General features: G+C 36.4%; 1 protein-coding gene and 1 non-coding gene across 4 annotated transcripts in view; both read right to left on the bottom strand.

Moving 5' to 3' along the window:
• FCHSD2 (FCH and double SH3 domains 2) overlaps positions 1–21,965 on the bottom strand; it is a 305,717-nt gene that overhangs the window by 32,096 nt on the left and 251,656 nt on the right. For all 3 annotated transcript variants that reach the window (XM_061201281.1, XM_061201283.1, XM_061201282.1), the window contains 2 exons: positions 19,256–19,372; positions 9,996–10,100 (listed from right to left, as the gene is read on the bottom strand). In XM_061201281.1, coding sequence (XP_061057264.1) covers positions 9,996–10,100; positions 19,256–19,372 — 222 coding nt within the window. The remainder of the gene's footprint in view (positions 1–9,995; positions 10,101–19,255; positions 19,373–21,965) is intronic.
• TRNAE-UUC (transfer RNA glutamic acid (anticodon UUC)) lies at positions 3,003–3,075 on the bottom strand. The gene has a single exon. It is a non-coding gene; the product is annotated as a tRNA-Glu (tRNA).

Below are 21,965 nucleotides of genomic sequence, written 5' to 3'. Positions count from 1 at the left end.
TTTGGGGAAATGTCAGATTGTTTTTCAAAGCAGCGACCTCATTTAACAATCACACCAGCCGGGTGAGGGTTACCATTTCTTCACATCCTGGCAAACACTTGTTAATGTCTGCCCTTTTTGATTCTAGCCATCCTAGTGGGTGTGAAGTGGTATCTCACTGTGGTTTTGATTTGTATTTCCTTGATGACTAACGATGTCATCTTTTCACGTGCTTACTGATCATTATATATCTTCTTTGGAGAAATGTCTACTCAGAACCTTTGTCCATGTTTAAATTGGGCTGTCTTTTTACTGTTTTTGTTTTGCCTTTGTCTTTTTATTGTAAGTTTTTGATGTATTCTAGATCAAAGTCCCCTATCAAATACATGATTTGCAAATATTTTTTTTCCCATTATGTGGGTCTTTCACTTCTTGATAGTGTCTTGTGAAGCATAAAAGTTTAAACATTTTGATTAAGTCCAATTTATCTATTTTTTTCTTCTGTTGCTTGGGCTTTTGGTGTCTTATCTAAGAAATTAATCCAAGGTCACAAAGATTTATCCCTATGTTTCTTAAAATAGTTTTATAGCTTTAGCTGTTACATTTGGGTGGTTTGATCATTTTGAGTTGAGTTTATTTTTTTATATGGTGTGAGGTAGGGGTCCAACTTTATTCTTCTGCATGTGGATATCCAGTTGTCTCAGCAGCATTCTAGTATGCATTTTAAACTAATATAAGCAATGAAATGTTTTTGAAAAATAAGTGAACCAACAAACCTCTTCTTGGAAATTATAAATGTAAGTCATTTAACTGTTGAAGCAAAGAAAAAAGAAAACAGGGAGAGACAGAGAGAGAGCGAGAGAGAGAAGTATATTCTGTTTTCTCAAATCCAAGTAATCTAGTTTTCATAAGATTTATTTTTGTCAGTACTTTACCAAACAATTGAGGAACATGGTATTTGCAAACTTAGATTTTTAGACTGCAGTTCCCGAATAAACAGTGCTAGCTTTCCTTTAGAGTTCCAACTGTTTATATTTTAACAACTATTTAAAAGAAGGATTTCCCAGCGTTTTCAAGTGAATTTTGATGATCTGCCAATTGATTAAAATTCTGCAGAGCACAGCTCTCTGAAACTTGATGGCATTAAAGATACTGCTTGACCAAATCATTCTTAGAACTTATAAAAAGAGAGAGATTTTTATTTATTTATTTATTTTTGGCTGCGTTGGGTCTTTGTTGCTGCATGCAGGTCCCCCAAGTTGCGGCGAGGGGGGTCACTCCTTGTTGTGGTGCACGGGCTTCTCACTGGGGTGGCTTCTGTTGTTGCGGAGCATGGGCTCTAGGTGTGTGGGCTTCAGTAGTTGTGGCATGTGGGCTCAGTAGCTGTGGCACATGGGCTTAGCTGCTCCGCGGCATGTGGCATCTTCCTGGACCACGGCTCGAACCCGTGTCCCCTGCATTGGCAGGCGGATTCTCAACCACTGCGCCACCAGGGAAGCCCAAGACAGAGCTTTTTAAAATGATGTTTTAAAAAGTCAGATCTTTTAAGATATATAAACTTGGTGTATTAACACTGTCAACCAACTTTAATGTAAAATTGAACGTAAGCATATCCAAGTGTCATGCCATACTTGAGTTTAGGAAAGTTTTTTTTTTTTAAATAAATTTTATTTATTTATTTATTTATTTATGGCTGCGTTGGGTCTTCGTTGCTGCGCGCGGGCTTTCTCTAGTTGCCGCGAGCGGGGGCTACTCTTTGTTGTGGTGTGTGAGCTTCTCATTGCGGTGGCTTCTCTTGTTGCGGAGCATGGGCTCTAGGTGCGCAGGCTTCAGCAGTTGTGGCTCACGGGCTCTAGAGCACAGGCTCAGTAGTTGTGGCGCACGGGCTTAGTTGCTTGGCGGCATGTGGGATCTTCCCGGACCAGGGCTCGAACCCGTGTCCCCTGCATTGGCAGGAGGATTCTCAACCACTGCACCACCAGGGAAGCCCCCAGGAAACTTTTTGACAGTTATAAAGTCTGTAAATCTAATTTGGGCTTAATTAACTTATCTTCAAAATATCATTTCTCTAAGGATAAGAACTGTGTCTATTTGTAACCCTACTATTTAGGTCTCTGCATATAGTAGGAAATGAATAATGGTAGAGAATAGTTATTGAGTTGGCCAAAAAGTTCGTTCAGCTTTTTACGTTATGAAAATCCCAAATGAACTTTTTGGCCAACCCAATATTTGCCACTCTAAATTACCTTTGGTATCTTAAAAAAAAACCCACCCCAAACAACTTTTATCATTTGTCCTAGGTACTATATGATTATACTATTTCATTTAATCCACACAATTCTGAGAATGGATATTATAAACTCTATTTTATAGATGATAAAAATGATTTAACCAAGGTCATATCAATTCTGGTAAAAGGTTATTCCCAATGAAACATGGGAGTCTCCATGTAGTCCCCTCCCACATTGATTCTGGGCTTGTCCAGGAACATATGCAAATCTGATAAAAGCACAGGCTTGATAAGAGTGCAACTAGGACTTGATTTCTTGGTATGTGCCTCTACCATGTGAGGAAGCCCTGTTTAGCCTATTTGAGGATGGAGGACCATATGGAAAAAAGGCCCAGCCCTCTAGCTGAATGCAGCTCTTTGAGTAATCATAGGAAAAACCTGCAGAAGAACTGCACAGACAACACCCAGATGATGAAAGATAAAAAATCATTGCTGTTTCTGCCATTAAGCTGGGTGGTTTTTTTAAAGTCAGCAACAAATTATTGTATTTAAATAATTTAATTCCCAAATATCTGGGGATTTTCCAGATATCTTTCTGTTATTGGTTTCTAATTTAATTCTGATAGGTCGGAGAATATACCCTGCATGGTATCTATTCTTTTAAACTTACTGACACTGGTTTGTGGTATAGTATATGGCCTTGCTAAATATTCCATGTCCACTTTATTTATTTTTATTATTTATTTTTATTTATTTATTTTTTGGCCACACCGTGTGGCTTGTGGGAGCTCAGTTCCCTGACCAGGGATTGAACCCAGGCCCTCAGCAGTGAAAGTGCAGAGTCCTAACCACTGGACCATCAGGGAATTCCTCCATGTCTACTTTAAAAGAACATATATTCTACTCCTGTGGGGTGGAGTATTCTATAAATGTCATTTAGGTAAAGTTGGCTAATAGTGTTATTCAAGTCTTCTATATTACTCATTTTATAGCTCCTTGTTCTATCAACTACTGAAAGGAAGGTTGAAGTCTCCAACTACAATTGCAGATTTGTCTATTTCTTTGTTCGGTTCTATCAGTTTTTTACTCCATCTATTGTGTAACTCTACTATTAGTTACAAACACGTCTAGGACTGTTATGTCTTCTTGATGAACTGACCTTATTTTTAATCATTATGAATCATCCCTCTTAAAATTTCTTATCCTGCTGTCTATTTTGTCTGATATTAATATAATCACTCCAGTTTTCTAAAGATTAGTGTTGCTTCCCTGTGATGAGCAACAGCTGAAATTTCTGCTCAGTTTTTTTGCCTTCTAGCTGTTGTTTCTTGCCAAGTTCCTTGGAGTTTCTGCTGCACATGTCTATTTAGGTTCAGCCAAGGATTTGGATGGTTATTTATATGCAAATTTGAGAACTCTCCGACATCCAAGCTCAAGCCAGTAAGACTTAGGCTCTCTGCTTGAATTTTTTAAAATAAATAAATTTATTTATTTTTGGCTGCGTTGGGTATTCGGTGCTGGGCTCAGGGGCTACTCTTTGTTGCGGTGCGCGGGCTTCTCACTGCAGTGGCTTCTCTTCTTGTGGAGCAGGGGCTCTAGGTGTGCGGGGTTCAGGAATTGTGGCTCACAGGCGCTAGAGCACAGCCTCAGTAGTTGTGGCACACGGGCTTAGTTGCTCCACAGCATGTGGGATCTTCCCGGGACAGGGCTCGAACCCATGTCCCCTGCATTGGCAGGCAGATTCTTAACCACTGCACCAGCAGGGAAGCCCTTCTCTGCTTGAATTTTAGTTGTACAGCCCCTCACAAAGAGCTGTAAAATGTAAATATCACCAGCTATAGTCCCATTCTTTGAAGAGTCTTTTCCCCTCTAGATTTTATATGCTTTGGGTCATTTTCCAGTTTTATCAAATAGGTATTTTAAATATTTTTACCCTTATTAATAATTGTTATCTAAAAGAGGATATAAGCTAGCCCCTTATTATCAGAAGCAGAAACCCTTGCAGAGATATATTCTACATTCAAAGAAATCTTAAATTTCACTCAGTAATTTACTATTAATAATATTTGCATTGTAATTTTGAAACCGTTTAATATAGATGTAGGATAAGGCAAATAAAATATCGTATAATATTATTAGGAACTAAAAATTTCAATATAAGATAAAAAGATATAAATATAAAACAAAGAAGTTTAATAAAATCTTTCCAATTTTAAATTTGAATTGAAAATATCAATATGAACTCATGATTTTAAAAAAATTCCTAGCTCTAACAACAAAGGAAGGGCCAAGAAATAGATGATACCCATAACTATAAGCACCGTCACAGCCTAGACTTTGGTGTCTAAATACTATTCTATATTAAAAGAAAGCAGAGCTTCTTGGAGAAAAGGCTAATTCTAAGTCTGGGCAGGGAAAATACAAGGTGAGCCTAAGATAGCTTGTTGTGCTAGAAAGCAAAAAATGTTCAAAGACTAGCGGGAGTAATGTCAAAAGGACACAGAAGTCAGCTTAAATGGACTCTCAATGGCCAAATTTAGACAATATTGGGCTTAAAGAAGGACAACTGTAATACTGAAAATAGATTAAATGAATACAAATCTATAATAAATTGAGAATACATAAGGTGGGACTCCATGAGGAGATGTAAAGAATAAGTACTGGGGAAAGAACATCTACCATGGAGCTGTGAACTGAAAAACTCCCAGAGATTGTATAGGGCTGAAAGATGTTGCAGTTCCATCCAGCCAGAGTTGAGAGACCAGAGACCTTGTTGGATACTCATGGCAAAAGAAGAAACTGCAGAAAGGAAATTCATTAGTAATAAGGCTAAATTAACCCTACTGGAAAGGCTACTCTAAACCAACCCAAAGCTTAAAAACAGGCCTTGAACAGATCAAACTGAGCTGACTGCCCAAACAAAACTCAACAGGCTTTAAAATAAGAAAAGAGAATCCAGAAACTCAACAGCCAAACAGTCACAATTTCTAGTATTCAGTAAAAAATAGTACTAAGTATTTGAATAGCAGAAAAATATGAGCCATAACCAAAGGAAACATCAGTCAATAGAATGAGAGCCAGATATCACAGATATGATGGAATGAGTAGATGAGGACTTTAAAGTCACTATTATAAACATACTTAAGGATTTAAAGGACAACATGAAGATAAATAGGAGTGAACTGGAAGATATAAGGAACCAAATAGAATTCATAGAGCTAAAAATGTAATATCTGAAATCACAATTCACAGGATAGCCTTAATAGCAGGTTATACACTACAGAAGAAAAGATTAGTGAACTTGAATACATAATAACTCATCAAACTGAGATTATGATAAAAAATAAGGCTGGATAAAAGTGTGTGGGGTGATCTTTACATGCGACGTGTAGGACAATATCAAGTGATCTAATATTCATGTTGTTGGAGTTGAACTAACCTATATGACAGAAAGTAGATCAGTTGTTGCCTGGTCACAAAAGAACTTTTTGGGGTGATAGAAATATTTTATATCTTGATTGTGGCAGTGGATATTTAGAGGTGTGCATTTATCAAAGCACATTAAAGTGTTTACTTGAAATGGTTACATTTTATTTTATGTATACTATGCCTTAATAAAGTTGATTTTTAAAATTCCATGACATAGTAGTAATACTTAAGAAAGGGAGAAAAATACTCATTTGCTGTCCCTGGAGGTGACTAGTACTTGTTAATTGCAATGGAAAAAGAAAAAAGAACTTTTAACAGTAGAAAGATTTGGTAGTGCCACCTGAATTGAAAGTGACTATTCTTAGCATCAGTAGTGAGAAAACTTGATAAAACCATACTGTGATGAAAAACACAGCATCATTTATAAAGTATTATTGCCTAAAATACAGACTATAATCAGACCTTTAAACTTAACTTCCATTTTATAGTATAGAAATAAACACATATATTTAATATTGCAAAATATTAATAGTTGAATTTAGCATATTGGAAAATATATATTTATTCTTCATCTTTTTTATATGTTTGAAAATTTTCACAATAAAAATTGAAGAAAGTGATTAGTTAAGAGGTTTACTAACATACTACATTATAAGAGTACAGTGAAACCCCACAATAACAAGTCTGGAGGTAATATAAATTTGGATATGATTGGAAATTTTGTTTTTATAGCAGGGTCACCCTTAGCATTTCATTAACCTTGTAGTAATGAGGCCTCATATTTTATGCAGCTGAGGTTTTTAGACTTCTCTTATAGCATTATGGCAAGGGTCTTACCATTTTTGAGTCATTGAGTACAACAGTGACATTGTAATTTTGAATTCCTCATGTACAAGAGAAACTTGAGATGATAATTTAAAAAAATGGTATCTATTAAAATGTGTTTATATAGACAAGAAGTGATTTTATTTTTGGTTTTGTTAATTCATTTGATACCATGTATTTTGGCTTTCAAATGAACATTCAATTCAGATAACAAAATTTAGTTAATATCTTGGAGAAAGAGTCATATAGTTTATAGTTCCTCCTGCAGACCATAATACCTAACATGTATAAAATGTCATTAAAAATTTCCGGGTATCTTTGACTTCTTACATTAACTTCCTCCTCTTTGTGTTAAACATTTCACTGTTAAAAAAGAGAAAAAACTGCCCTCAACCCAAATAAAGGTACAATTTAAACACACAAAAAAATAATTGTATCCTGAAACATAAGTCATGTACAGCTTCCAAAAAGGACATTTAAACTCTTGGTTTCTTGGCAAGCTACCTTAAAAATAGGTATGATATGTCAGATCAAGAATGTGTGTGTATCCGTATGACAAAAGGCATTTCAAAAAATTCAAATACCTAAATACCAGGTTAAGAAAATTGTTATTAAAGTTTAATTTAAGCAGTTATTGCCTCATTCCAATTCTTAAATTAGTCAGGGGCTGCAAAGAGTAGCACAGCTAGTACAAATATTCTTGTGATAATCGTAGAGATCATAACAATATAACAATAGGTTGTTCATCAATGTATATCTAGTATATTCATCAGTATCTGGCACGCAGCAGATACTCATTAAGTGTTTGGTAAACTAATGAATTAGTGAGTCTGTCCCCAAATTAACCAGCCAATAATTAATTAATCACTATATAACTTCTATTATACTATTCTTTGGAAATAGTATACTATTCCTATTCTTTGGAAAAGCACAGGCCATTTACATTTTCAATTTCTTATGACTGGAAAAATTTCTTTAATCTATTACTGAGTGCCACAAAGGTTTCTATTCTAATTAGCAACACTGAATGGAAACACATTATAGAAAAGACTGGATAAAGCAGATTAATCAACAAGGGAGGGTAGCATTCATGTTGTAGGAGTTAAAAACCAAACATAAAGGATATAATGGAATTTTAACTAGTTTTCTCTCTTTTGTGTAAGTATTTATAATAACTATTGAATGGAAAGAGAAAATCCAATACAAATGATACACAGGCAGAAAAAAGAAAAAGGGAATCTATTGAAACCATTACTGTCAATTCCTCTGAAGGCTCCTGTGGTCTAGTCTATGCAAAAATTTCATTATGACAATCTTGTAAATAATACTCTAATACTACCCTCATATTTGCCATCTAATTTTAGCTGGGTTATTTTTTGTAACTGATAAGTGGAAATCAAGTAAGAGATTGCTTTAAGATAGCAGTAGGATTAACTATATTTCACAGATATTCAAAACTGAGATAACGGATCTGGCATCATGGTTTTTAGCATATTGCATATTCTTGGTAAGAAAATTACCTTTGAGACTGCAGACTTAAATACTAGTATTAGGAGAGATGAGACATTCTGTTGTGGGACTCTCACTTCATATTTTTAGCTTTAAGCTAACAAACAGAAGGCAGTTTAGCACATTCATGGAAATAACAGGTCATTCAGCCTAAATGCAGACTTTGTGTGATTGATACCTACTACTGCTACTACTGAAGGGCATGGTGGAGGTAGGGTACCAGACAGTGACACCATGGATGAAGTCTGGAAATGGAAAATACAAGAGAGAACACACCCTTCAGGAAACTTCTGAGACTTGTCCTGTTCTGTCAAGGCTCTGAAACTGGCTTCACGCAGAGTCTGGAGAAACGAACAAGAAAAGTTCTTCTACACAAGCCAACGTTTCTCAAACTAGGCAAGAGCCTGCCAACGTGCTTGGCCAGCACCCTAGGGCAGCGGTTTAGCCATGACCCTGAGTTCAGTGAGGAAAATGGCTATTTATTGTTCACTCTGCTCTCTTCACTATGGAGGCTGTGGATCATGTGCCAGGAATGAAGGTGAGCTGGGGTTACTGGGGCTTCTCTAGACCAGGCAGATAGCAAGATAGCAAGCCTCTTCTGGTTCAGACCACTTCCATGGGGCTGTGCCAGAAACATGCTCATATTCCCTGTCTTTGCTGATGCTGCCTCTCCACTTACTACCAACCCCCACTCCTTGCCCCGCCCCCATCACTGAAATACTGCCTCAAAACCTCTAGAGATCTGAGAGCATATTTGAAAATCACTAGCTTAGATTAATGCTCAACACAATACAAGAATTTCTTGTATAGAGTCTTCTTATACACTTATAGTGCTGCACTATATCTTAGGGCAGCTTATTTTGCCATTGGGCAGATCTGTTAGAAAGTATTTCCCAGTAGCAAGCTCAAATCTGCCTCCTTCCTACCTTCTTCTTTCAGTTCAAGTTCTGCCTCTTGAGGTTGCATGGCATAAGTCTGTGCTATCCCTTTTTCATCTGTCAATATCCATCTTAAGTCCTATCTCTTTGTGTTACCTGTCCTAACAACTCCTCCCACAGTGACCTCTGTGTCCTTTGGGTTCCTTAAGTGTTAAGTATACTCGTGTGGACCACTCCTTGGCACTTATGCTTTACAGTCTTAGTTATCTTGGGCATTCTTTAAGCCTTCCTAACAAGAACATATTCTCGTTGAAGGCTGGACAGTCGCAGTGTTTTTTTAATGTCTACTTCCACATCCCTTCACTATGTTGCATTGGATAGATAACTAAATACAAGTGTGCACAGGTCCTTCATGAACTGGTCTTAACCACAATGACTTTCCTTACTTTCTACCACATTTCTTTACAAAAATCCTCCATGCTAATCAAATCCAACTGCCAAACTACATCTTATATCTTCCTCCTTTGCAAATAACTTTTCTTTCCATCTCAACTTCTCCCCCTCTAGGTCACGGAATATTAGCCTAGGGTACATGAACTTCTGAATACTATACATAAAATGTACACTTTTTTGTGGTAGAGAGGGTTTCACACTTTCATATAATCCTCAAAGGGTCCCATGACTCCACAAAAGATTAAAATCCACTGCTGTAACTTTTTTTTGCCTTGTCTGCTTAACCAACTCTTCTCTATTCTTAAAAAGTCAGCTTATGCCCCTGGATCCAGTGAACCTTTCATATGGGGGGAGACTTTTCTAGGCACTGAACTTATATGTATCAATTTCTATACTATGCTGACTGATTTATTATGTAACTTGTGAAAACTTTAAAATTAATACCTTTATTGTGACTTAATTCTTTTGTTATTTGATGTTTCATGATTGTAAACTCTTCATAATGGGTTCAGTGTCTTTTTGTTATGTGTACTACCTTGTATGAAACAGGCACTCAAAAAGAATACTCTGGACACAGATGGTGAATCAATCTTCAAATTAATCAGTGTATAGAAACTGAATTCTAAAGGTCCACATCACGGCTGTGACATTGCTGGAGCTGGGCAAAATGCCACAATTAGCTGCCACCTCACCTCTGCTTTACGAATATTTTCTCTAGCTTCATCTATTTTCTGTTCCAACTCTGTTCGGCCTTGTTCTGAAACTGCAACTCCATGACATTCCAGATCATCTAGAACCTATTAAAGAAAATAGGAAAATGATGATTGCTTTCTATTTTTCTCTTTTTTTTTCTTAAAGTGACTAGAATATCTAGATAATTTTAAAGACTTTAGTGACAAGTGACCATGATTCCCTTTTTAACCTTTGTTTTCATTTATTTATTTGATAATTTAACAACCTCTGAAAACCAAGTTATTTGTAGTGAGGTGGATGGACCTAGAGACTGTCATACAGACTGAAGTTAAGTCAGAAAGGAAAAACTAATACCATATGTTAACACATATATATGGAATCTAAAAAAAAGGTTCTGAGGAACCTAGGGGCAGGACAGGAATAAAGACGCAGACGAAGAGAATGGACTTGAGGACACGGGGAGGGGGAAGGGTAAGCTGGGACGAAGTGAGAGAGTGGCATGGACATATATACACTACCAAATGTAAAATAGATAGCTAGTGGGAAGCAGCTGCATAGCACAGGGAAATCAGCTCGGTGCTTTGTGACCACCTAGAGGGGTGGGATAGAGACGCAACAGGGAGGAGATATGGGGATATATGTATATGTATAGCTGATTCATTTTGTTATACAGCAGAAACTAACACACCATTGTAAAGCAATTACACTCCAATAAAGATGTTAAAAAAAAAAACAAAAAACCTCTGAAATAATTATAGACTTACAGGAAGTTGCAAAAGTAGTAGAGTCCCTTCACCCAGCTTCCCCCAAGGGTAACAACTTATCTAACTACAGTACAATATAAAACCCAGAAAATTGACACTGGCACTATCTATAAACCTCATTTGAATTGCATGTTTAATTTTTAAAAATTACATGAATATAAAGCATTGTTTCTAAATAACAACTAATACAAAATGGTAAAAAGTCTGTTGTATCTTCATACCCCACCACGTGCTCCCCACCCCAAGATAAAGACTGTCCCATCAATTTATTTGTATTTTATCAAGCCATCTCTTATGTATTTCCTTACATGCTTTGTACAGTTTTGTTTGAAAAATAATAAAATGAGATCTACCTTCCCTTCAATGTGTCTAAGAAACCTTTTTGTGTTTGTACAAACTGACTGACTTCATTCTCTAATTAATCCACAGATTCAATAGTTCAACCATACCATATTTTGTTTACTCTTACTTTACTGCTATCTGAGTTTTCAAATTTCTCAATACTATAAACAGTACTGTACAAACAACCTAGTCAATGATTCTTTGAACACATATGCGAATATTTATCTAAGGTAAAAACACAGAAGTGGAAACTGTACATTTTTATAGACATTGCCAAATTGCTCGCAAAAGGCTGTACCTACTCTTCTAGTAGTGTGTAAGAGCACGTTTCTCTATATTTCACCAACACTGGATATCGTCAATATTTGAAATTTTATAAAAATTATCCCATTGTTTCAACTTTCATTTCTCTGTAATAGAATATCATTTCATATGCTGCTGGTCATCTCTATTTCTACTTTTATAAATGGGCAGTTCATATCCTCTATCCATTTTTCTACTTTTTTGTCTTTTTCTTATTACTTAAGTATATTTCCTTCCAGATATTAGTCCTTTTGCTGTTATTTATGTCACAAATATTTCCTCCCATTCTATTCCCTTTCTCTTAACTTTTAAAAGTTCTTTTGTTTTACAGAAATTTTTTATGTAGTCATATTTATCAATCATCTTCCTTTATGGGTTCTGGGTTTTGTGTCTTACTTAAGAAGCCACTGGTAATATGCAAAAAATATTCTATATGTTTTTTAGTTTTTAGTAGTCTTGTGTCTAGCGTTTAGCTCTTTAATTCTTTTGAAATTTACCTTGTATATGGCAGAAGGGAGAAATCTAACTGCATATTTTTTCCCAAATACACAATTGCTTTAATGCGATTTACCGAATAAATCCTTTCCCCAAAGATTTGAAATACCATTAACATGTTTTTGATTTTTGATTTACTTATTTATTTATGTTTTTTTAAAAAAGTAATTTAATATTTTATTTATTTATTTATTTTTGGCTGCATTGGGTCTTCGCTGCTGCGTGCAGGCTTCCTCTAGTTGTGGCGAGTGGGGGCTACTCTTCCTTGCAGCGCACGGGCTTCTCATTGCTGTGGCTTCTCTTGTTGTGGAGCACGGGCTCTAGGCACATGGGCTTCAGTAGTTGCAGCACATGGGCTCAGTAGTGGTGGCTCGCGGGCTCTAGAGCACAGGCTCAGTAGTTGTGGAGCATGGGCTTAGTTGCTCCACGGCATGTGGGATATTCCCGGACCAGGGCTCAAACCCGTGTGCTCTGCACTGGCAGGTGGATTCTTAACCACTGCACCACCAGGGAAGTCCAACATGCTTTTTATTATGAAATATTTCAAATATACTCAAAAGTAAAGAGACTAGTATGATGAACTCCTATATACTGATCACCAAGATTCCATAGTTAACGAGACTTTTCCACATTTGCTTTACCTACTATCCTTTTATTTTTCTTGTGCTAAAGCATTTTAAAGCAAATTCCAGACATCCTGTCATTTCATTCCTACATGTTTTAGTGAAAGTCTCTAAAAACATGAACTTAAAAAAAATACAACCACAATACTGTTATCAGACCTAACAGTAATTCCTTGGCAGCCTTAATATGCTGTTCAGGGCTTCCCTGGTGGTGCAGTGGTTAAGAACCCGCCTGCCAACGCAGGGGACACAGGTTCGAGCCCTGGTCCAGGAAGATCCCACATGCCAAGGAGCAACTAAGCCCATGTGCCACAACTACTGAGCCTGGGCTCTAGAGCCCGTGAGCCAAAACTACTGAACCCACGTGACGCAACTAGTGAAGCCCGTGCTCCGCCAACAAGAGAAGCCACTGCAATGAGAAGCCCGCGTACCACAATGAAGAGTAGCCCCTGCTCGCCGCTACTAGATAAAGCCCACAGGCAGCAATGAACACCCAACACAGCCATAAATAAATAAATAAATTTATATATATATGTAAAAAATATGCTGTTCACCATTAAAATTCCCTGTCTGCCTGAAAATGACTTTTTAGGGTGGTTTGTTTGAATCAACAGCTAAAGGTCCATACATACACAGAAAATTTTTTTTGATATATTTGTTAACTCTTGTATGATACTACAGTTTTAATTACTATAATCATTACTGCATCTTTCAGTATGTGTTAAGGCACAAATGTCTCATTATTGTTGTTACTGGCTATTCTTGTACATGAAGAAAAATTCAGATACATTTTAGGATCAGACTGTGAAGTTTCTCTAAAAATATTTTTTAAGTTTCATTGGGATTTCACTGAAATTACAAATAAATTTAATTAAAAAACCACATAAAAAAAAGTCAGAGAAAGACAAATACTGTATGTTATCACTTATATGTGGAATCTAAAATATAAAACTAGTGAAAATAACAAAAAAGAAACAGACTCACAGATATAAAGAACAAACTAGTGGTTACCAGTGGGGAGAGAGAAGGGGGGAGGGGCAAAATAGGGGTACGGGATTAAGAGGTACAGATATGCATAAAGTCAAAAAGCTACAGGATGTATTGTACAGCACAGGGAATACATCCAATATTTTATAATATAACAAATGGAGTATAATCTTTAAAAATTGTGAATCACTATGTTGTACATCTGAAACACATAATATTATAAATCAACTATACATCAATAAAAAAAAGAATTTAAAAGTTAAAAAAAAAATCCACAATATTTGAATCTCTCCAATTACCCACGTCTTCTTTGATAAAAAAAAAGTCTTTCTTCTTACAGGTCATGACACTGGTTGATTTATCAGTATTTTATTGCTGTGGTGAATAATTGTTTTCCAACTGCATTTTGCAATTATTATTTCTAGCTAATATGAAAACTAATGATTTTTGTACGTAGTCTTGTTTCTATTGACTTTACTGAACTCTTACTATGTCTGACAGTTTGACAGCTGGGTCTCTTATATTTGAGGGGGGTACACAACCACCTCATCTATAAGTAATGACAGATGTACCTCTTCCAAATATTTAAACACCTTATCTTTCTTTCATTAAGAGCACTGACAAAGTGGTGATCACAGGTACTGTTTTCTTATTTTATCATTGTGGTAGGTAGAATGGTCTCCAAAGATGTCCACACTCTAATCCCTGGAAATGTGTATATGTAAGACATAATTTACTGATATATTAGAGTTATAGACCTTAACACAGATTAACGTCTGGATTATCTGAGCGAGTCCAATCTCATCACATGACCCCTCACAGACAGAGAACTTTCTCTGGCTGGAGTGAGATGAGAGACAGGCCAAAAGAGAAGTCAGAGAGATTCCAAGCATGAGAAGGATGCAATGCACTGCTGCCGACTCTGATGTAGGAGCCCATGTGTAAGGACCAGAGAGAGTACCCTCTAGGAGCTAAGAGTAGCCCTTAGCTGTTACAGTTTAAAGAACTGTTATCAGCCATACAGTTATAAGGAACTAGATTCTGACAACAACCTGAATGAGCTTGGAAGTGGATTCTCCCCCAGAAGCCAGCCCAGTGGACATCTTGATTTCAGTCTTGTTAGAGCTAGAGGAGAAAAACCAGCCAAGCCCACCCAGACTTCTAATGTATAGAAGTGTGAGACAATAAACTTGTATTGTTTTAAGCCACTAAGTTTGTGGTAATTTGTTATGGCAGCTATAGAAAACTAATACAACCATCAGGTATAATGTTTGCTCTAAGTTTCAGGAAGCTATCCTTGTCAGAGTGAAAAAGTCTTAATCCAGCTGGTTGGGAATTTCGTTTTACTTTTTAATCACTAAGGCATAGTGATTAGGCATAATCACTAAGGCATAATCACTAAGGAATTTTATTATGTGCTTTATTGGCAACTATGACAATAATTATATAATTTTTCATCTTTATTCTGTAAACACATTTTACTATACTGATATATTTTCTAATGTTGAATCGTCCTTGTACCCTAGTCATGTGCTTAAAACACAGCTGGATTTATTTTTATTAAATTTTATTTAGCATTTTTACAAGTTTTTTACATCTTTGTTAAAAATCAGTTGACCATATATGTGTGTGCCTATTTCTAGACTCTTCACTTTGTTCCATTTATCTATAAGTCTATTCTTACACCAATACAGTAACATCTTGATTACTGTAGTTTTGTGTCTTGAAACCAAGTAGAGTAAGCCCTCTAACTTTATCCTTATTTTTCAAAATTGCTTTGGCTATACCAGATCATTTGCATTCCCATGTATGTTTTAGAAGCATTTTGTCAATTTCTACAAAAAAACCCTGCTGGGTGTTTGACTTGGATTTCATTCTATATATGGACTAACTTGGAGATAAATGGTATTTTTAAAATATTGAGACTTCTATTCCACTGGTCTATATGTTCTTTTGCCAGTACTACAATGTCTTGAATACTGCAGTTTTGTAATAAGTTTTGAAGTTTGGAAGTATGAGTCCTCCAACTTTGTTCTTTTTTCAAGACTGTTTTGGGTATTTGGAGTCCCTTGAGATTCCACATGAATTTTAGGGTAGGTTTTTCTATTTCTGCAATAAATACTGTTGAGATTTTCATAGGGATTGCATTGAATCTGTAGATCATCTGGGGTGGTATGTCATCTTAACACTATCTTCCATTCTGTGAAAGGAGGATGTCTTTCCACTTATTTATGTCTTTTTAAATTCCTTTCATCAGTGTTTTATACTTTTTAGTGTACAAGTATTTTGCCTCTTTGGTTAAGTTTATTCCTAAGTATTTTATTCTTTTTGATGGCAGTGTAAATGGAACTGTTTTCTTAATTTCCTTTTCTTTCTTTTTTATGTTTTTGTTTTTAAATTTATGTTACTGAAATATAGTTGATTTACAGTGTTGTTAATCTCCTTTTCTAATTATTCATTGTATAATGTATATTATATGGTGTAGAAATGCAACTGACTTTTGTGAGTTAATTTTGTTTCCTGAAACTTTGCTGAGTTTATTAGTTCTAACAGGTGTGTGTGTGTGTGTGTGTATGTGTGTGAGTGTGTGTGTATGTGTGTGAAATCTTTAGGATTTTCTACATATAAGATCATGTTGGGACTTCCCTGGTGGTCCAGTGGTTAAGACTCCATACTCCCAATGCAGGGGGCCTGGGTTCGATCCCTGGTTGGGGAACTAAGATCCCACATACTGCAACTAAGCCCGCATGCCGCAACTAGAAAACCCCACGCGCCACAACTAGAGAAGAGTGCACGCTGCAACGAAAACCCAGAGCAGCCTAAATAAATAAACGATCCTGTCACTGGTGAACAGAGATAATTTTACTTCTTCCTTTCCAATTTGGATGCCTTTTATTTCTTTTTCTTGCCTAATTGCTGTGGCTAGAACTTCTAGTGCTATATTGAATAGAAGGAGTGAAAGGGGGCATCCTTGTCTTATTCCTGATCTTAGAGGAAAAGCTTTCAGTCTCTCACCATTGAGTATTACTGTTTTTTAACAAACTGAATATATGCTTCTTTGTGTTTTACCTACCTGGGGTTTGTTGAACTCCTTGGATTTGTGGGTTTACAGTTTTTATTAAGTTTGGACAATTTTCAGCTACAATTTTTTTCAAATATTTTTCTCTTTCATTTTATTGCTTAAACTATACCTTACTAGATTAAAGCCCATCAGAGGTCACACTATAAAGAACTAGAAAAGTCATTGAAATCTGTCTGTCTCTACCTCCTAGCAGAAAGACTCAACATGCCTTGACAACAGAGAGAGGAAACAGATTTATTTTTAACATCTGAACATTTACTTTCAAATAGAGTCAGACATTCTAGTGGAAAAAACCTCTTTGTGTGCTTCATATTTTGAAGTATAAAGCTGCAGTAATTAATCTCATCACTGTTAATTAGATGTGTGGTAGACAGATAACTTGTCTTTCTAGTTCACAAATTTTTTGATTGAGATAAACTGTATTAGAAGAACTGTACCCAAAAGCCTTATCTTCCCTTGAATCTGATTTAGATGATGAGATTCTAGATTTCAAGCTGGAGTCTGATGCTGAGCTTTGGGGAATTTTGGGTGAAGAGGAGAGATATATTTTGCATGCAAGAGGCACGTGAACTGTTATGGCCAGAAGTTAGGCTGTGGCAGATTGTGTTTTTCAAAAAATAGCTACTACAATATTTCCCATTCCACATGTTCTTCTAGAACCTTGCAATTTCCCCACCAAGAAGTATTGATACTTTATGACCTCTCTCTTTGAATCTGGACAGGGCTTTGTGACTGCCTCAATGAATAAAAACATGACACAATTAAAATCTTGTTATTTCTGAGGCTAGATCAGAAAAGATGATATAGCTCCTACTTGGCTCACTCTTGGGACTCACACCTTTGCAGCCCTGTGCTACCAGCTACCATGTAAGAAGTACAGCTAATCTGAAGCCACTATGTTGGAGAAACTGTATGGAGAGACCACAAAGAGACAGAGATGCATGAGACGCTCTAATTATTCCAGTTCCCAGCTGTTCAAGTCTTCCTGGTCCAAACACCAGATATTTCAGTGGGGAAGCCTGTGAGATAACTCTAGCACCAGCCACTATCTGATTGTAATTACATGACAGACCCCCACCCCCACTCCCTAAGTGAGAACTGCCAAGCTGAGCCCATCCAATCCCCAGAGTAGTAAGAAACAATTTAAAAGATTCTCTTTTTGTGGCATTAAATTTGAGGTGGTTTGTTATGCAGCATTAGATAAGTGGAACACTGAATTCGAGATGCCTGAGAAAAGATGTGACAGTGAAAAGAAGATGTCAAAGCAGGCTAGAGGATATACGTATACACAGAAGAAAGGCCCAATGTTGGAGATGGTAATTTATTATTTGTTGGTAAGTGAAACCACGGCAGTAGTAAAGACTGCCTATAATGAGAATAAAGAATAAGAAAAGAAGATAGCCTAGTACGGAAGCGTAAGGAATTTAAAATGTAAATGTAAGATGAAGAAAGAAGAACCTTTAAAACAATCTAGGAATGTTAGAGAGGAAAAGGAAAACCATGACAGTGTTTAAGTCATGGATGACTAGAGAAGAGAGTATTTCAAGACAAAGGGAACTGTCAATTGTGATACAACTGCCAACGGGTTGAGTAAGATAAGAAATTAAAGTGGTCATTTTGGATTTAGTGACAGAGACATCATTGGTAATTTTGGCATGTGCAGTCTCTATGAATTGGTGCAGGGAAAGCGGAAGAAGGGAAAGCTCAAATGTAATAGGCTAAAAAATAAGCGGGCGGTTAGGAGATACAGATACTAAACACAGACAATTCTCTTAAGAAGCTGGATATGAAGGTAAAGAAAAGGAAAAATAAAGTTATAAATAAATGGAAAATAGAAAAAAATTTACTATATCTAAAATAATTTCTTTGTACTTAAAGTTTCGTCTTTCTTTTTTTAAGATTTATTTATTATTTAGTTATTTATTTTATTTATTTTTGGCTGCATTGGGTCTTAGTTGTGGCATGTGGGATCTTTGTTGAGGTGTGCAGGATCTTTCATTGCGGCGTGCAGGCTTCTCTCTAGTTGTGGCGTGTGGGTTTTCTCTTCTCTAGTTGTGGTGCACGGGCTCCAGGGCACAAGGGCTCTGTAGTTGTGGCGTGCGGGTACCAGAGTGCATGGGCTCTGTAGTTTGCAGCATGCAGGCTCTCTAGTTGAGGCGCGCAAGCTCAGTAGTTGTGGCGCACGGACTTAGTTGCCCCGCGGAATGTGGGATCTTAGTTCCCTGACCAGGGATTGAACCCGCGTCCCCTGCATTGTTAAGGAGGATTCTTTACCACTGGACCACCAGGGAAGTCCCTAAAGTGTAGTCTTGAAGATACATTTTCATGGAATCTACAATTGCATCTTCAGAAAGTCTGTCTTGGAGATGAAGAGCCTAATTCAACATATGCACATCTCTTCCATTGCCCAAAAGATTATAATACACTATCACTAGTCTTTCTTAGGCAATTCTATGGCAAACAGATAAATTACTGTGTTGCTGCTAGAGGGCTTAAGGAATTTTCAAGTTTAGTAGATAGCTGAGAACATACTTCTGAGTGCTGAGAAATTATAGAAAAAACATCTATCGGATATTTTCCACATCAATAAAATTCAACTCCTTAAACTGGTTTGACATTTGGCTTAATGCTGGACGTAACCTAAGATTCTCTATCACACTTACCCGTTGTTGGTGAACAATATTTTTGTGCTCCCGTGCCACACGTGTGGCCCATTTCCGAGCCTCTTTGTTTAAACTGTGCTCCTCTGTGGTCCCAGTTTCTGATTCTAACTGTCGGCTCTACAACACAACAGAGAACAGAGAGAAAAGTACTGTTATCCTTATTGAAATCACTACCATTTTGTAGTGGGCCTTCACTTTATCAGCACTCAAAACAGGAGGCATGCTCCACTACTGTGGGAAGCAATGTCTCATGTCACAGAAGATTAGCAGAAGACAAAGAGGATGGTATGAAAACCGTAAATGACCACAGATATTTGTCTTACATTGTTGAACATTAAAGCTTCATCTCTAACTGTAGCATGATCCATTTTGGGTATAAAGCAAGCTAGCTAAGCAAAGAAGAAAAAGTATTTATGCCAACCTACTATGACACTAAAATAGTTGCACAGACAAAATGGAAACAACTCAACAGTTTCAATGGGATTAAAGAAAGAATCATTGCATAGACGTGAAAAGAGAAAAATAAAACAATACAATAACAGCGACACAACCTATCCATCCTCAAAAATATTGGGTTTAATTTAGTTATACTTACCACCAAACCTCAAACTAGCTTTTGTCATTCTTCTGGGCCTTAATGTCATCTCAAAGATAGGGGTGCTAGATCAAATGATTACTAAGGGTTTCTTCTTGCCCTAAAACGCTATAACCATATTTCACAAAGAACAAACTGCAAAATCTAACTAAACAAGAGTAATAGTTAACCACTATTATGCAAGGTACTGTGGAAAGTGCTTCACATAACTTTTATAACAATCTTATGAGACGGGTCACACAGCCATTTTATAGAAAAGGAAATCAAGGCTCAGAGATGTTAAATAAAATTTCCAGAGTGCGCCAGATATTCAATGTTACAACTTCCGATTCCAGAATTAGAGCTCTTAACCACTAAACTATTTTAACTTTCTCTAAACTCTTAAGAGCCCATGAAAAAAATCTTTATTAAAATAACTAGGAAAGAAAATAATTTTTTAAAATATGAATTATCCAAAGATGATTTTAATACAAAAAGCAAAATTTTAGAGTGGAAAGATCTTTAAAAACTGACTTTTGTGGGACTTCCCTGGTGGTCCAGTGGTTAAGAATCCGCCTTCCAATGCAGGGGATGCGGGTTCGATCCCTGGTCGGGGAACTAGGATCCCACATGCTGCACAGCAACTAAGCCTGTGCGCTGCAAGGAAAGATCCCGTGTGCCCTGCGTGCGCAACGCAGCCAAAAGTAAGTAAATAAATAAATATTAAAAAAGAAAAAAAAAAACCCAAACTGACTTTTGCACGGTCACATAGCTCAAAATTGGTAAACAGGATTTGATAAACTGGATTACAAATTTAATATTTTTGTTGGGGGGACTGTAGGCAAGGTTGAAAAACTTTTACTCTATGCAGACATTTCAGCTAAAGCTAGATTATATAATGATAAATTAATTGAAACATATCCAAATCTAACCAACTTTACATTTACATTTTATACCGATTCATTCTTTGGGCTATTAGGGAACCAACTCTCTTATTATATTTATTTGCAAAAGGATCTAGGCATTTACATTTATATCTGTCCTCAGAAGCCAGGGTTTAAAAAGTTAAACCCTGGATGAAGATGCAAATGTGATCTATAGGATGTATGGTAGAAAGGTATACTCTGAAGAGCCCAGGTACAGGTTTTTAAGCCAGATAAACCCAGTTTTAATCCTCTCTATGCCATTTATTAGCTTCATGATCTTGGGCTGTTAGTTAATCTGTATCTTAGTTACAGCCAAAAATTGGTGAAAATGCCACCTATCTCATAGGGGTTATTTAGGGCAAAACGAGGTCATATTTTAAACATTCTCTTATGGTATATACATAAGCATCCAATAGATGGTAACTGCTAATGTTAAAGACCCAACAGAAAATTACTTGAAACAAAAAATTTTGTCATTACTGTTAATAAAAAAGTCCAAATAATTCCCAGGTTCTTGATAGCCCAAATAATGAACTAAAAACAAGACTGAAGATATAATGAAAGGATCTCAAAGAGAATGAACTTATAGAGCACAGAGTAGATGAGAAAGAAGGCAAGTGATAGAGAAATTTAATTTTTATTACTGAGGTACATTTTAGGAACTGGTAAATGGGTCTAAAAATGTGTGCTGGCTGCATGGCCAACGTGCCCATACAGAATCTGTACCTTTTTACTGAGTATTATCTGTGCTTAAAAGCTGGAGAAATAAAGATAGGGCTTTTTTCTCATTCCCTACGGGTTTACTATTACTCAGGAGTGCCCAATGATCAGAACAGATCACAATTACCACTGACTGGGAGATGTGACTTTGGGACCCTCTGCGCAGGGAATAATAACACATAACTAAAATTCAAGTAAATTGATCTTTTTCATGAATTCTGAAATCAAGCCATGGAAAAACATGGCTACCTATAATACAGTTCTAGACAAATGAGAATTCCATATGAGGCAAACACAGCCCAGGGTACTAAACAATACATAGAGAAATGTTCTAATGCCACTCCGGAGATCAAAGATGAATATAAATCTGAATCTAGTAAAGATCATTACCTTTTAAAATGGTGGTATCAGTAGTGGTTGATTCCAGCAAAGGAATGCTAGTGACTGCTTCTTTTTAAAATGCTGGCTAATTTAATCGTTGGTTCATACT

Source organism: Eubalaena glacialis, chromosome 10, assembly GCF_028564815.1.
Source record: "Eubalaena glacialis isolate mEubGla1 chromosome 10, mEubGla1.1.hap2.+ XY, whole genome shotgun sequence".
NCBI classification, from domain to species: domain Eukaryota; kingdom Metazoa; phylum Chordata; class Mammalia; order Artiodactyla; family Balaenidae; genus Eubalaena; species Eubalaena glacialis.
The sequence above is the reverse complement of the archived record's forward strand: the minus strand, read 5'-3'. Positions and strand labels throughout refer to the sequence as shown.